At 41.0% G+C, this 12,623-nt stretch overlaps 1 protein-coding gene and 1 long non-coding RNA gene across 2 annotated transcripts; both read right to left on the reverse strand.

The window, feature by feature from the left end:
* Positions 1-4,171: 4,171 nt before the first annotated feature.
* On the reverse strand, positions 4,172-4,905 carry LOC149092266 (uncharacterized). The gene is made up of 2 exons (XR_016197666.1): positions 4,706-4,905; positions 4,172-4,509 (listed from the first exon to the last, which is right to left on the reverse strand). It is a non-coding gene; the product is annotated as an uncharacterized LOC149092266 (long non-coding RNA).
* Positions 4,906-9,639: 4,734 nt separating this feature from the next.
* Positions 9,640-11,389, reverse strand: Gr93a (Gustatory receptor 93a). Its single transcript, XM_018112616.3, has 2 exons — positions 9,904-11,389; positions 9,640-9,834 (listed from the first exon to the last, which is right to left on the reverse strand). The coding sequence occupies exons 1-2, from the start codon at positions 11,032-11,034 to the stop codon at positions 9,640-9,642; spliced, it is 1,326 nt and encodes a 441-aa protein (XP_017968105.1). The 5' UTR covers positions 11,035-11,389.
* Positions 11,390-12,623: the final 1,234 nt, after the last annotated feature.

Genomic DNA, 12,623 nt, shown 5'->3' on the forward strand with positions numbered 1-12,623 from the left:
CACATTGCACGCAGCAATTCTCGAGTTATTCGATGGCTCAGCGTGGAGAATTACTACATTACCAATAACAGATATTGGCATATGAAGGTGAATATTATGATTGCATCTCCCTCTCTCTCTATATATGTTAATGTTAACTGAACTGATTCGTTATGTATGCTTTACATTCTCCAATTGTATTTACCTTTCTGTTTTTGTTATAGCTGGAAATGTTCCTGAGCCGTCTAAATTATAAAGAATTTCGAGTGCGTCCTCTGGGTCTATTCGAGGTATCAAACGAGCTGATATTGATCTATATGTCCGGTCTGGTCACCTATCTCACCTATATAATACAGTACGATATGCAAAGGGAAAATCTTTAGAGCTTCGTCACGCTGTGGGCGCTTATTAACAACCCTCTGATTATGATATGGTATAAGGTACACCACTGCACACACCTGTCCTGCGGTCGCATGTAAAAATCCGTTGTCAGGACACCAACTCCAATTTCCGCTTAACGTTTTTCTGTCTCACTTTTCCCATGAAAGTTGGCGCATAAATTATTTATGTGCGAGTACGAGGTATCGGTATGCTCTTTTTGCCTTGGAGCAGAAAATTTATGCAGCTAGCCGAGCGACGTAGCTACCGAACGGCCGGCTGGACAGTTCACGCTGAAAGCGCATAAAAACAAGGCCGAGGCCGCTGCACTAATTAGCATAGGTAGAGACAGAGGTAGAGGTAAAGGTGAAGGCACAGATAAAGGTGCACTTGCTCGATGCACTTGTTCCAGGGCTCAAAAAGGGCTGCGTCAGCGCTGGCGATAATAAAAAAACAGGAATGATCATGTGAGCAGAAAGTCGCACAGGTAATACTTTACCTAAGAGGCATGCTCTGAGAATTTCTCAACTTTATATAGTTAATAGAAAATTACAATAAAATGAATTGTCAGATAAAAACTAAACGACAGCATTTAGTTGCACCTCTTAGCTTAGCTTAGCACAGTTGTAACTGTACAAACATAGTTATGCACGAAGCAAGGCCTTAGGCTACAGACAAATTTAGAAACATTTGATTGGTGTTAATTGTTTGCCCTAGAGCAAAGGAAAACGCTACATTTTTAAGTCTTTATTATAATACACATTTGTTGATGGAATTAATATGTTGATGTAATTAATTAAAAATTAATTTAATATTTTATTTTCTTATGTATTCACACGATGTTTATAAAATGATTTTTATTATATTTTTACTTTTCAATCTTAGCTACATATGTGAATGGAGAACTTCTTCTTGTTCATATTTAAGTAAATAAAGTGTTTCATATAGTTTGAGTCAATTGCCATAATTTACATATGTCGTAAGAAATTATAATATATTCTGCCAGTGGTAAGGGTATGGAAATCAAATTACGGACGGCTTGGTGACGAACATTATCTCGAAATTGACAAAAAGAGAACTGGGGCGATGCCTTGGCCAGCGACTGAGAGTTGTCGAGATTGGGGTTTGTTGACTGCGAGTGAAACTGGGAATGGGATCAGTATTTGGAGGCCCGTTGCGACCTGGTGCTGCTCCAGCTGCGTGCTTTTTGTGTTTATGCGTGCCGTGTAAACGGCAAGATAATCATAAAACGAAGCATTTCCATTGCCATTGCCATTGCCATTGCCTTTGCCGTTGCTATTGCTCAAATTATTGTGCTTTTTTAAGGCAACAAACAGAACACGGACAGAGAGTTACAGTCATTTTTCCCATGATTGTTCTGTTGGCCGCGACTGGGACTGTGACTGGGACCGGTGTGCGGTAATTATGGGTCATCCAGCTCTGCTACTCGTGTAGTATTTGGTGCTCTCTCCCTCTTTCTCTCCATCTCTGTCTTTGCTTTCCGCCTGCAATTATCATACACACACACGCTGCCTGTAAGTGTATGTATATTAAAGTTTGGGCTAAGAGGCGAAAGATACTATAAAAACCAAAAAAAAAAAAATAAAAAAAAATTAATGATGCTTTCAACATTTCACTAGACAAAAGCACACGGGCCCATGTTGAAGTTGTAGCTCAAGTGCAGGTAGCTCCGCTGTTGGTAACTCCCAAGTACTTGGATATGGCCAAATGTACAGCTACTTGAACAAGAACAGCGTTAAGAATATTCTGATAAAACAAACGGATGATGAAAATATCATCATTACGAACTGAAAGCCGTAAGTCAATCAAGATTATGTATTCTCCGTGTATGCATGTATGTATGTGTGTGTGTATGTATGTGTATGCATGTAGCAACAGTAGCCGCTAGACAGTAGCCGCCAGTCGGCAGCCGGCAACAGATTGAGCGAGAGAAAGAGAGAGGCAACCCTGTACAAAAGTGAAAGAAGGAAAGAGAGATAGAAATGTGTTGCCTTTAGAGGCTGCAGGCTACGAAGCGGGCAACATCCGTTGATAACTCATTAGCCATCAGCAGCAGCAAAAAAAAAAATTGTAAGGGCTAACAAGTTTTGCACATGAAACATCTTATTGCTCAAATAAAATGACTTTAATGTAACATTTCCCCGAAGCCAAATATCAGCACATTAGCTACCAAATTACGTTGCCTCAATTAGTACAAATTGACATGTAAGAGCATTTATCATTAATTACGACACCATTTGTTCCCGTATTTAACTAATGTCAATTAGCCAACAAAATGGGGGAAATAAATTATCAAGCAATGTATAATATATTTATCATAGAGTTATGTTGTATTCGTAATTTACTTTCGACTTAGTGTAATTCCATTTGAATATTCATTCTATGCCAAAAATGATTCAGATTCAAAATTTTATTTACGAAAAAATTCTGGTCTGATTGAAGAAGAGCAATCAAACCTATATACAGAGAAATATATAATTTAAATAATATATAACATATAATTGCACGCAAAATGATAATCGAAGAACTCTTACGATTATAAATATATGTGACAGAGTTATAGAGAAGACATGCAAAGAGTTAAATCTTCCATAATTGCATATTTTACATAAGAGAGCATATAATGGATTATAATTAGACGACTAAATTGGATAGGTTTGATTCAGTCTTGAATAGTTTCATCAAGAATATAGTAACGGAATATCTACGACGTTCCCATACAAAGAATTGTCTCTGTTTCGGTATATTCATTGAATCCATATTATAATCGAATAAATATGTATTTCGAATAAACATTTAAAAATATAGTAAAATGTAAATGTTGAATGGCATATTTATAGCAATATTCAACTCGTGTGGGCCAGTTCCATTTGCATCCAGTGCACTTACTTAGTCTGTAACTAGTTACTATTTTAGATTTCCAGCTGTCAGTCATATACTAATTACGCTTAAGCCAATCACAACTAGAATTGTTTGCACATGCGCCTGTGCATGTACATGAATATACAAACTTAGTCTTGAAATTGGATACTTGGCCCGATTGGGTTTATGGACGTAATGAAAAACAATGTTGATTAAATGCAAATGGATTTTTCCTTTTGCAGCCTGATGGCCTTCTAAGGCGTTTGTGCAATTGCAAATGAATGCTTGTGCATAAGTATGTATGCACAATTGTACATACATGCATAGCCATTTACATGCAACTGCCAACTGCGAAGTGCCAACTGCCAAAGCTGAAATCGCAAACCTCAACCCAAACCCAAGCTCAAACTCAAACACAAACGCGTATTTAAAGTCAAAGAATTGGCACGAGCTGAGCACACGTCGCCGTCATCGTCATCAGCGTTGTTTGTGCTCCATGGAACTTGGATGTGCCTGACGCTGTGTACAGTTCTGGCGCGGCATTTTATGGCTGCGCATATGGCGATTGCAGAATTCAGAATGCTCGACTGGCTTCGGGGGAACTCGTTTTGTGGGCTGCATGGGCGCGCGCTCGCGTAGGCGCTGCAACGGCAACGGCAACGGCAGCGACAGCGGCAGCGGCAGCAACTGAGACTGCGACAGCGGCAACATCATCGAGAGGAAGCAGCGCGTGTGCTCTGTGCCAACATCTGGAGTTGGACCAGTTTGAAGCCAGCATCGGCAGCACAGTAGCCAACGGACCAGGTACATATATAAACATACACATATGGACAGACACATTTGAGCCCGGGCGCAAGATAATCGATGTATACTAATTATTTGCTTTGCCTGCAACTGTTTGTCATGCTCCGAGTTGCGTTTTCTTCTGCCACTGCTGCTGCGTCTGCCAGCTCGGGTACAGCAAAAACAAAAAGCACAACAGTAGCCAGCAGTCAGAGTCCTCAGTCGACTCATAGCTTGAGATTGTGTCTGGGCTGGCTAAAATAATGGTCATCGACAGCAACAGCAACAGCAACATCAGCAGCAGCAGCGGACGGGTTGGGGGCCATGGGATGCTGGCTACTGGCTGCTGAGTGAGTCTTGGGCAAGGTTACGGACGCTGCGAGCGTTTGCGTTGCTTTCTGCTGTGTTGTGCTGAGGTGTGTTCTTTTGTGTTGTTGCTAGTCCAGGCCCAAGCACTCACTCCGCACGGTAGTCAAGTTTAGACACCTTAAATACACAGGAAAGCGTCATTTAAGCGCTCGTTCCAAAAACGACAAGCACGGGGCGTGGCACAGCCTGCCGTCAGGCCCAGCACTATTAATTACATGGACAGGCCTCACTTTAAGCCTCACTAAATTATATGTGTATCTAAATACACACACACATATATATATATATACATATATATATATATATGCATTACATACATACATACATACGTGCAAATAATGCACTTGTATCTGATAAGATTGAGACTACAAGGTCAAAGCTTCAGAACTTAACCGCTAAGTCTCCCTTTCGTGGACTGCTTTAGATCTGCACAGATCGATTTCAATCAACACCCAAGGAAAGCTCAAGCTGAACTGAAGTTCTACAGCTACAGCAACAGCAACAACAACAACAACAACAACAACAAACAAGTTTTCAATGCAAACAACAAAAAAAGTACAGTCACAACGATTAACAACAACAGCAGCAGCAGCGGCGAGAGCGACAGCAGCATCGCAACGCTGCTGACGTCAAAGCTTGGCTTGAGCCAGCTTTTTGATTTGGCCGAGACGTGTGGCAAGCTTGCCAAGTTTGGAACAGGTTTTGATTTCAGATTTTGAAGCTATTGTGCAAAGAGCGCTGCTGCTGCTGCTGCTTCTGCTGCTGCTTCTGCTGCAGATGGTTGTTGATCTCGTGCTGCGGCCGCTGCCCGCAAAACAAGTAGCAAAGCAAAAATCGGCAAACGAGTGAGTGTTGCGTAAATTACAAGCAGCCAGCACACACACACACACACACACACACACACACACACAAGCAACAGCAAATTTATTATTATTTTTCTTTACGATCGCAAAGTCGACAGCGACGCCGTCCTCAATTGGCTCCTCGCTCTCCCACACACACACACAGATACAGATGCGCTCTCTCTGGAACTTGTTGTTCTCTTTCTATCGGCGATCTGTGCGCTTTTTTGTGGATTCCATTTGCCATATAGTGCGTTAATTTGTTGGAAAGTGGGTCAGCAATAATTTCGGTTCATCGAACACACAAATAACAAAACGTCTGCGTTGAGTGTGCGTGCCCAGCCCGGCCCCAACTTCTGCGCAGTAGCCTTAGGCAATCGCAATCTGTTTCTCTCTCTCTCTCTCTCTCTATGTTTTCAGTTCTCCCCCAAACCCATTCTGATATCGATTTGGTATATCTGGCGAATACTCTACCATGATGGTGTGTGATTCATGCAACTGCAACCAAAGGCATACATATACCAAAAGAAACTCTTCATCGAATACCTTTCTGACACACTCACTTTTATTGTTCCGATATAAACACATGTACAAGTATGTGTTAGGCCGTTAATCAATTTGTCATTTGTAAAATCTGACAAAATATATTATGTTCTGTGGAAGTTTACTCAAATGAGTATGTATGTATTTATGCAAGTCTTGGAAAGTATTAGGAAGCTCACATGATATTTTCTTCAATGTCGATAAGTAACATAGCTCTTAGAATCAATCGTCTAAAATAACATAGACTTACGTCATCAAAGCGCTTACCTAAGATTTCTCTATATCTATTATTTTATCTTAACCAAAATCGTAAGTAATCAAATATTTTGTACTGATAGATCTACTACGTGCTTGGAAAGCTATTTGTTCCGGTAGCCACAATCGAAAACAATTATACAATCTACATAGATACATTGTAGATAATGTACTTGCTGGCCTATTTCCTTTGCAGGTCAGCAAAGATTCGTCGAAGATCGTAACGCTTGCTCGCTTGCCTATTTGTTAACGCCTTGTTTATTTAGGCCAACGTATTGGCATTTGCTGTTGTTGGCTTGTTGACGCAAGAAGGCTGGAAGGGGGTGTGTTGTTATATTGTTTTTGTTTTTAATATATTCATAGCAAGTTTCTCTCTCTCTCTCTGTCTCTCTGTCTCTCTTTCTTTCTCTTTATTTATATACCTAGCCCACTTGATTTAGCATGCACTTTGCAAATGCCGCAACAAACATATGGAGGGAATTTGTTATTATTTTAATAAGATGTTGTTGAAATTCGATTTGTGTTACGTATGCCTCAGTCTGTACGTATACAGTCGTTTATAGTATTCAGTCGTCTATAGTATTCAGTCGACTACTGTATGTTCTTGCTCTATATTAAGTTCAAACAATATTCCGGCACGTTTGTTTATCGACTGCTTGTCTCGCAGTCACGTTCCAAAAACTGAGAATTCGAGCATGAGCAGATAATGTGTGTGTGTGTGTCTGTGTGTGTGTGTGCCTGTCTGTTCTGTATATGTTTGGGATGACAAATGAAGTTGTTTGCCTGTGTCACGTTACGAGCACACGATCTCAATAACCGATCAACACTTGCTCTGATCACGATTGTCTGTTTCTATTTTGTTTCTAGTCATTCGCCAGTGAAAGTTGTTTCTCAATCATAATGAAGCGTATTAATTTTAGCGTTGGACGCAATCGTCTCTCCTATATTCGACCAGGTACTTGCCTATAAATTATCTATTATTTATAGCGGCTTTGTACTCTAATTGCCATTGTCTTTGCTATCGAGTAGTTGTCTACAAATTATGTACAATTTATAGCGACTTCCTAATCTAATTGCTCGTTATTATTACCTGATTCTGATTGATAGTGTTCATATTCCAAATTTAGAGTTATCATAATAAATATGCCACCTTGGTGGCAGTTCTTTCCTTCTCTTTTGGGAATTCGGTTGTCGTCAAGTCAGATTGGATAGGATTGGATTGTAACTTGTAGACGGGAAGACCACGTCCAGAGGTCAAAATGTTCATCGTGCGGCTTTCGTTTCAGCTGATAAGCAAGTGTGGGGCCAGCAATTGCATAGAATGTGGATTTAATTAGCTCAGAATGTGCCGCTAGTTACACACGATTCTTACGCATGCCTGTAAATATATAACCGCAGCCGCCACACCAAACCACACACACACACACAACGGCACTGCAGCCGCTGTACGTGGAACATGGGAGCTGTGTGTACCCTTAGCATGGGGGCCATTTGGAGTGTGCGGCATCTTTCAACTGCAGCGCCGGCATGCGAACAACAATGCAGCAGTAGTTACTCTTGGACTCCTCGAGCTGTTTCATCATAAGCTAAATCGCTAACCCCCTGGCCGCACACACACACACACACACACACACACACACACACACACACACACACACACACACACACACACACACACACACACACACACACACACACACACACACACACACACACACACGCGCCATAGGGCACAGGGTGTAGCATTTGGTTTGAAAGAGAGCCAACCGACGGGGAGTTGAGCTAATTAAGTACATGGCAAATACTTGGAATGCCCGGTTGAGGCAGGAAATCGAAGCTGGCTAATGGGGCGGCTGGACTGGACGGGAATGGGCGACTGGCCGGAAATATGCATGGCTTGCTTGGCCTTTTGGCCAGCAGCTCCAAATGGGCAAAAACAAATTTGAATGCGCCCTGTCAGGAAGAATTGGGAGCTCTGTTGCCAACGATGTTCGCCAGCGTGTGCAGCCGACCACAAAAAAAAAAAAAAAAAAAAAATTAACAAAATAACAAATTAATTCAGTTGCAATGTAGGCGAGTTTTAGTTGCTTATTTTCCTGCAGACATAGACAAGGTATAATCAGTCGTCTATGGGATTGGTAACGATTCGATTTGAATAAGCAGTTCAGAAGTAGAAGTGTAGCCCCAGTATGCCAAGACATATATCAATATCTATATAAATCTAGAGATCTATGTATGTCGATACTCTCACAGAGGCATAATAGAACTAAGTGTGATATAGTTAGCTCAACAAGAGAAATTTTCAAGATCTATATTCCAACTAAATATATATTATTGCTCTTATGATGCGCTCTTTTGAACAGCTGAAAATATTGCATTGTGTATTAGAGGGTATTGCACTTTCGACTTGCTATGCATGCATATTACTCTATAGTATTTTGCTGGTTTCGTTTTGCTTTCTCTGTTTTTTTTTTTGCTTTGTTCAGTGCATGAGTATTTTGCGAAGCGAATCACACACTGAACGCACACGGGTCAAAAACGGTGCTGAGTTCAGGTTCAGCTGAGATACATATATACATATATGTATATATATATATACAACACATACATATATGTACTTGAAAAGCGTATAGCTGTATAATAGGCGTGACAAGCGCGTTACGCTCGGCTGGCGCCCAAAAATAATCAAAGACAAAGACGCTTTTGTAGATGACGATGTTGATAATTGGGGCGGGCGTGGTGGGCGGAACAGGAACTGAGGGGCCAGACATAGCTATGATAATTACACCGTGTTAGCTCCGAATTCGTTCGTCGGGTCATTGTTATGCTGCTGCCTACCTAACGAGCACCAACTTCTCAGCACCACCCATCTCCGAATTGTATCAGCTGGTACGTATAATGGAGCACAATATAATGAACGATAATATGGCCAACATAAATTTGGAAAAAAAAGTTCAGTGAAAGAGGCACAAGACCTACAAACACATGCGTGAACTAACCGCAAAAGATCTAATAAAACCACAGCCCAAAACCAAGAGCGAATGTAACTTGGAGCCATCTGGCCTCGCTGAACATGAGTTACAAATATTAAATAAACCCTTTCTCCGATCCATAAATTTCGTTCAAAAATTATATCATTATTCAATGACAATGAACAATTAATAATATTTTATTGCTAAGCGATTGGGGGTTGATTTTTTTCACAGCTGTTTCATGCTTTATACCCATTGCAAATGTATTTGAAAAGGGGTATCATTTATAGCTTTGTAAGAATATCAAAGAATATAGGGAATGGAGGAGGAGATGTCATAAATATAGGAGAATCAATCTAAGAGAAGGTATGCTCTATAAGAATGTTAGCTTATTAACTTCTAATTATTTATTTCCTATAAAAGATGCTTCTTCAGTCAATCAAATTTGTGTTCTCTAATATACTCTCTCTCGCTTTCTATGTCTCCGCCTCTCCCTCGATCCATTTATTTATTTTAGATCGTAGATTATCGCATTTCTATGTGAAATGTTTTCACAAAAATTTTATATACAATATTATTTTTAAATAATATAAAATATTGTAAATGATTCATATACATATGTATATTTTTGGTTCTCAAATTGTTATGTTCAATCTGGCGATCTCTTCAGCTACATCAAAGCCGCCCGTGAAAGCAAATTGTATTAATATAAAAAGATATGTTACAATGGCCGATAATATTGTTGGTATGAATCTGTTATCAAGCTGAAGGATGCCCACGACTTTTACTTCCAGTTGTTGTGCTCGCAGCTGATTTAAAAACGATTCCACCTATTATGGAAAATTCATAAAGAAAATTCTTTTTATGTGGTTTTTTTTTTTTGTAAGATTTCGACTTACGCTTTTGTCCCACCGCTGATCCATGTCGGTGCACACGATGTCCAAGGGCAATATCTGTGGCATCGTCGATTTTTTGATCATGTAATCCGCGCACATGATCAACAGCACAATGTTGGCCATCTTAATGCAGGTCATTACCACGGGCACCATTTCACCCTGGGTGCCCTCCAAATAGTTAACTATATACTCGTAAAGCATTATTAGCAAAACAATCAGATTGTAGTATATGTAAAATAGGATTTGCCACTGGAAAATGTCGCGAAACGAGAGAGTTACTCTATAAAGTTCACTATAGATTATGCCACAGGCGTCCAGTTCGTCGGCTCGATCACACAGTAAGCACATACGTCTATAGTGACTCAGCCGCCACGGCATCGGACTCACATTCTCATATGTATTGAGATTCGGTTCGGATTCATCATCGGATGACTGTACCTGATCGTCCATATCAATGGAACGCATCTGCTGCAGCATGATCGCAATATGTGAGCCCATGTGCTCATAGAGTACGCCGGATACGAAGAAGCCAAGGAAGCACGCATCCAGCAGAAAAATAGTTCCTAGCCACAAATAAATCGCAATTAGGCCTCCGATCACGTGACCCACATCCATGTGCAGAATATATCGCAGTGGTAGCAGCTGTGGCAGCTCGTAGAGACAGCCGCAGAGCGTCAGAATCAGCTTCAGGGCATAGAAAATGGGGAACTTGAGCGTAAAGAGATGTTCGGCTCCGGTGAGGACACAGATGCGTCCATAGAGTGATATATAATGATTCAATACGGCCGTAAATCTGGACTCGGCACGCACCTGCATTATGAACGAGCCGACGGCAAAGAGGCTCACAGAGCTGGACTGCAGCAGGACAATGAGAGCTGCATAGGTCTTTATAATTTTCACTGAGTTGAAGATTCCCGGAATCATGTTCCAGTAGATGCTAACCAAGATGGCGCGCCAGAGTATGATCAACAGTCGGTTGCACTGTTGTCGCGGCGGCCTCAGCTGCAGTTGCTCCCGCTCCACACCCAGCGAGCTGGAGAGCAGCGACAGGCCGCGAGCCGCTTGGTAAAGCGCCAGCAAAACTCGACGCGACCAGAGCTCCACGCCATCAATCGCTGGCTTGTACTGGTGCATGGCCAGGCGTTGACTGGCTGAACAAAATATAGAAATGCTTGCCCTATATGTCGCCTGTCCCAATGTCCCGTTGTCCTGACCACTGACAGGGCAGGCACCAGTATTGAAGGGCCATGGATGTGGGCACAGTTGTTGCTGTTGATTTTATTAATTGAATGTGTCTAGATATCAGCAGTTGCGTTTCACGCTTCGCTGAGTGCCTTGCTGACTGATTAGCCGAAGCCGGAGCTGCTGACGGAGAGACAGACGGAAGCGGAGACAGAGACGAAGCTCATCGCGATATGAGCAGAGCCTGACCATTCGCTGATGGACAGGCCAAGAGTGCTCATTGACCACGGGTGCACCCGATCTCCCCTTGCCCCCCACATTGTGCGCACATTGGAGCAAATGCTCTTGGCAATTGTGAAAATTTCAAACGTTTGCCGTACTTTCAACTTGATTGAATGAATTTGGCTTTTATCAGTCAAATCAAATAAAGTCTCATTAGTTGCATTATTCAAAACTATGTTATTATGTTGGCAAATACTGATAAGATTTCAATTGAAATTAGTTTTGATAAAGAAGTAAATTATTATTATTTCCTAATCGGGAGGTGTGTCTGGCAAGGTCGTCACACGCAACCCTCACGTTCCATTCGAGTCGAACATATTCAAATCTATGAGTTGTCAATCCCTATCAACAGCCACGCCCAAAATTACGTACACTTATCTGTTTGGAACTAAGCAAGCAGGTTCCACGGCTCTGTGTGTGTTGGATTACGCCTGATCGGCTTACTATCGAATAGGATTTGTAATAGGTAAAAACTTGTTTTGTTGTTTTCTTGTCTTAAATTATTTATAAATATATATAACTGGTATATTTGCATATTGCTATGTCAAATGAAAAACTACAAGTAGATTACAAAACTTATTAAAAGAATATATGGGCTGTATACATTAACACATATATGTATATATTTATATATGTTATATTCTATATAAACCCATTTGGAAACTAGATGATTTAGTCTGCCAAAGATAGACAGATCTCCTGTAATAGTTCTGACTTAATTACTTTGCTATATATGAAGCTTGCTTAAACTGAAGAGGCGTGGATGTCATTGCTAGCCATATATGAACAGAAATTGCCAAAATAGAGAAAGTTCTAATGTCACAATTAATTTTATTTTTGAATATGAAATACATTTAAATATCAAGTTACTTAGAAAAGTCTTTACGTTGCTGCTGATGTTGATTAGCTTGGTTCTTGATGTTGTTGTTGTTGTTACTTTTGTCTATGCTGATGTTACGAAGGCACTGCACTCCCACTGCTGCAAGCTGCCAAACACGTTTGCTGGACATTAGAATGTGACGCGGTTCAATGAACTAACGCAAACAGCAATATCCAGCTGGAGGAGGAAGTGCTGTGTGCCCAAAGACTGGCAATAGAAAAACAAAGTCAATAGCCTTTAAGTTGCTGCCTCAACAAGCCAGAACGACAACAACAGCAACAGCAACAACAACAGCAACAGCAACAGCAACAACAATCAGCAACAGGTCTAGGCTGGCTGGCTGTTGTTGCTGCTCCTGGCATGATCATTGCCGCTGACA

This window comes from Drosophila navojoa, chromosome 2, assembly GCF_054131105.1.
Source record: "Drosophila navojoa isolate 15081-1374.11 chromosome 2, UAZ_NAV_1.0, whole genome shotgun sequence".
Classification (NCBI taxonomy): Eukaryota; Metazoa; Arthropoda; class Insecta; order Diptera; family Drosophilidae; genus Drosophila; species Drosophila navojoa.

Excerpts from the sequence above, each read along its gene's own strand:
- Gr93a (XM_018112616.3), bottom strand. The coding sequence starts at position 11,034 with ATGCACCAGTACAAGCCAGCGATTGATGGCGTGGAGCTCTGGTCGCGT. Across the intron at positions 9,835-9,903 it reads ATCAGCGGTGGGACAAAAGC|GTGGAATCGTTTTTAAATCA; the intron begins GTAAGTCGAAAT and ends TTTCCATAATAG.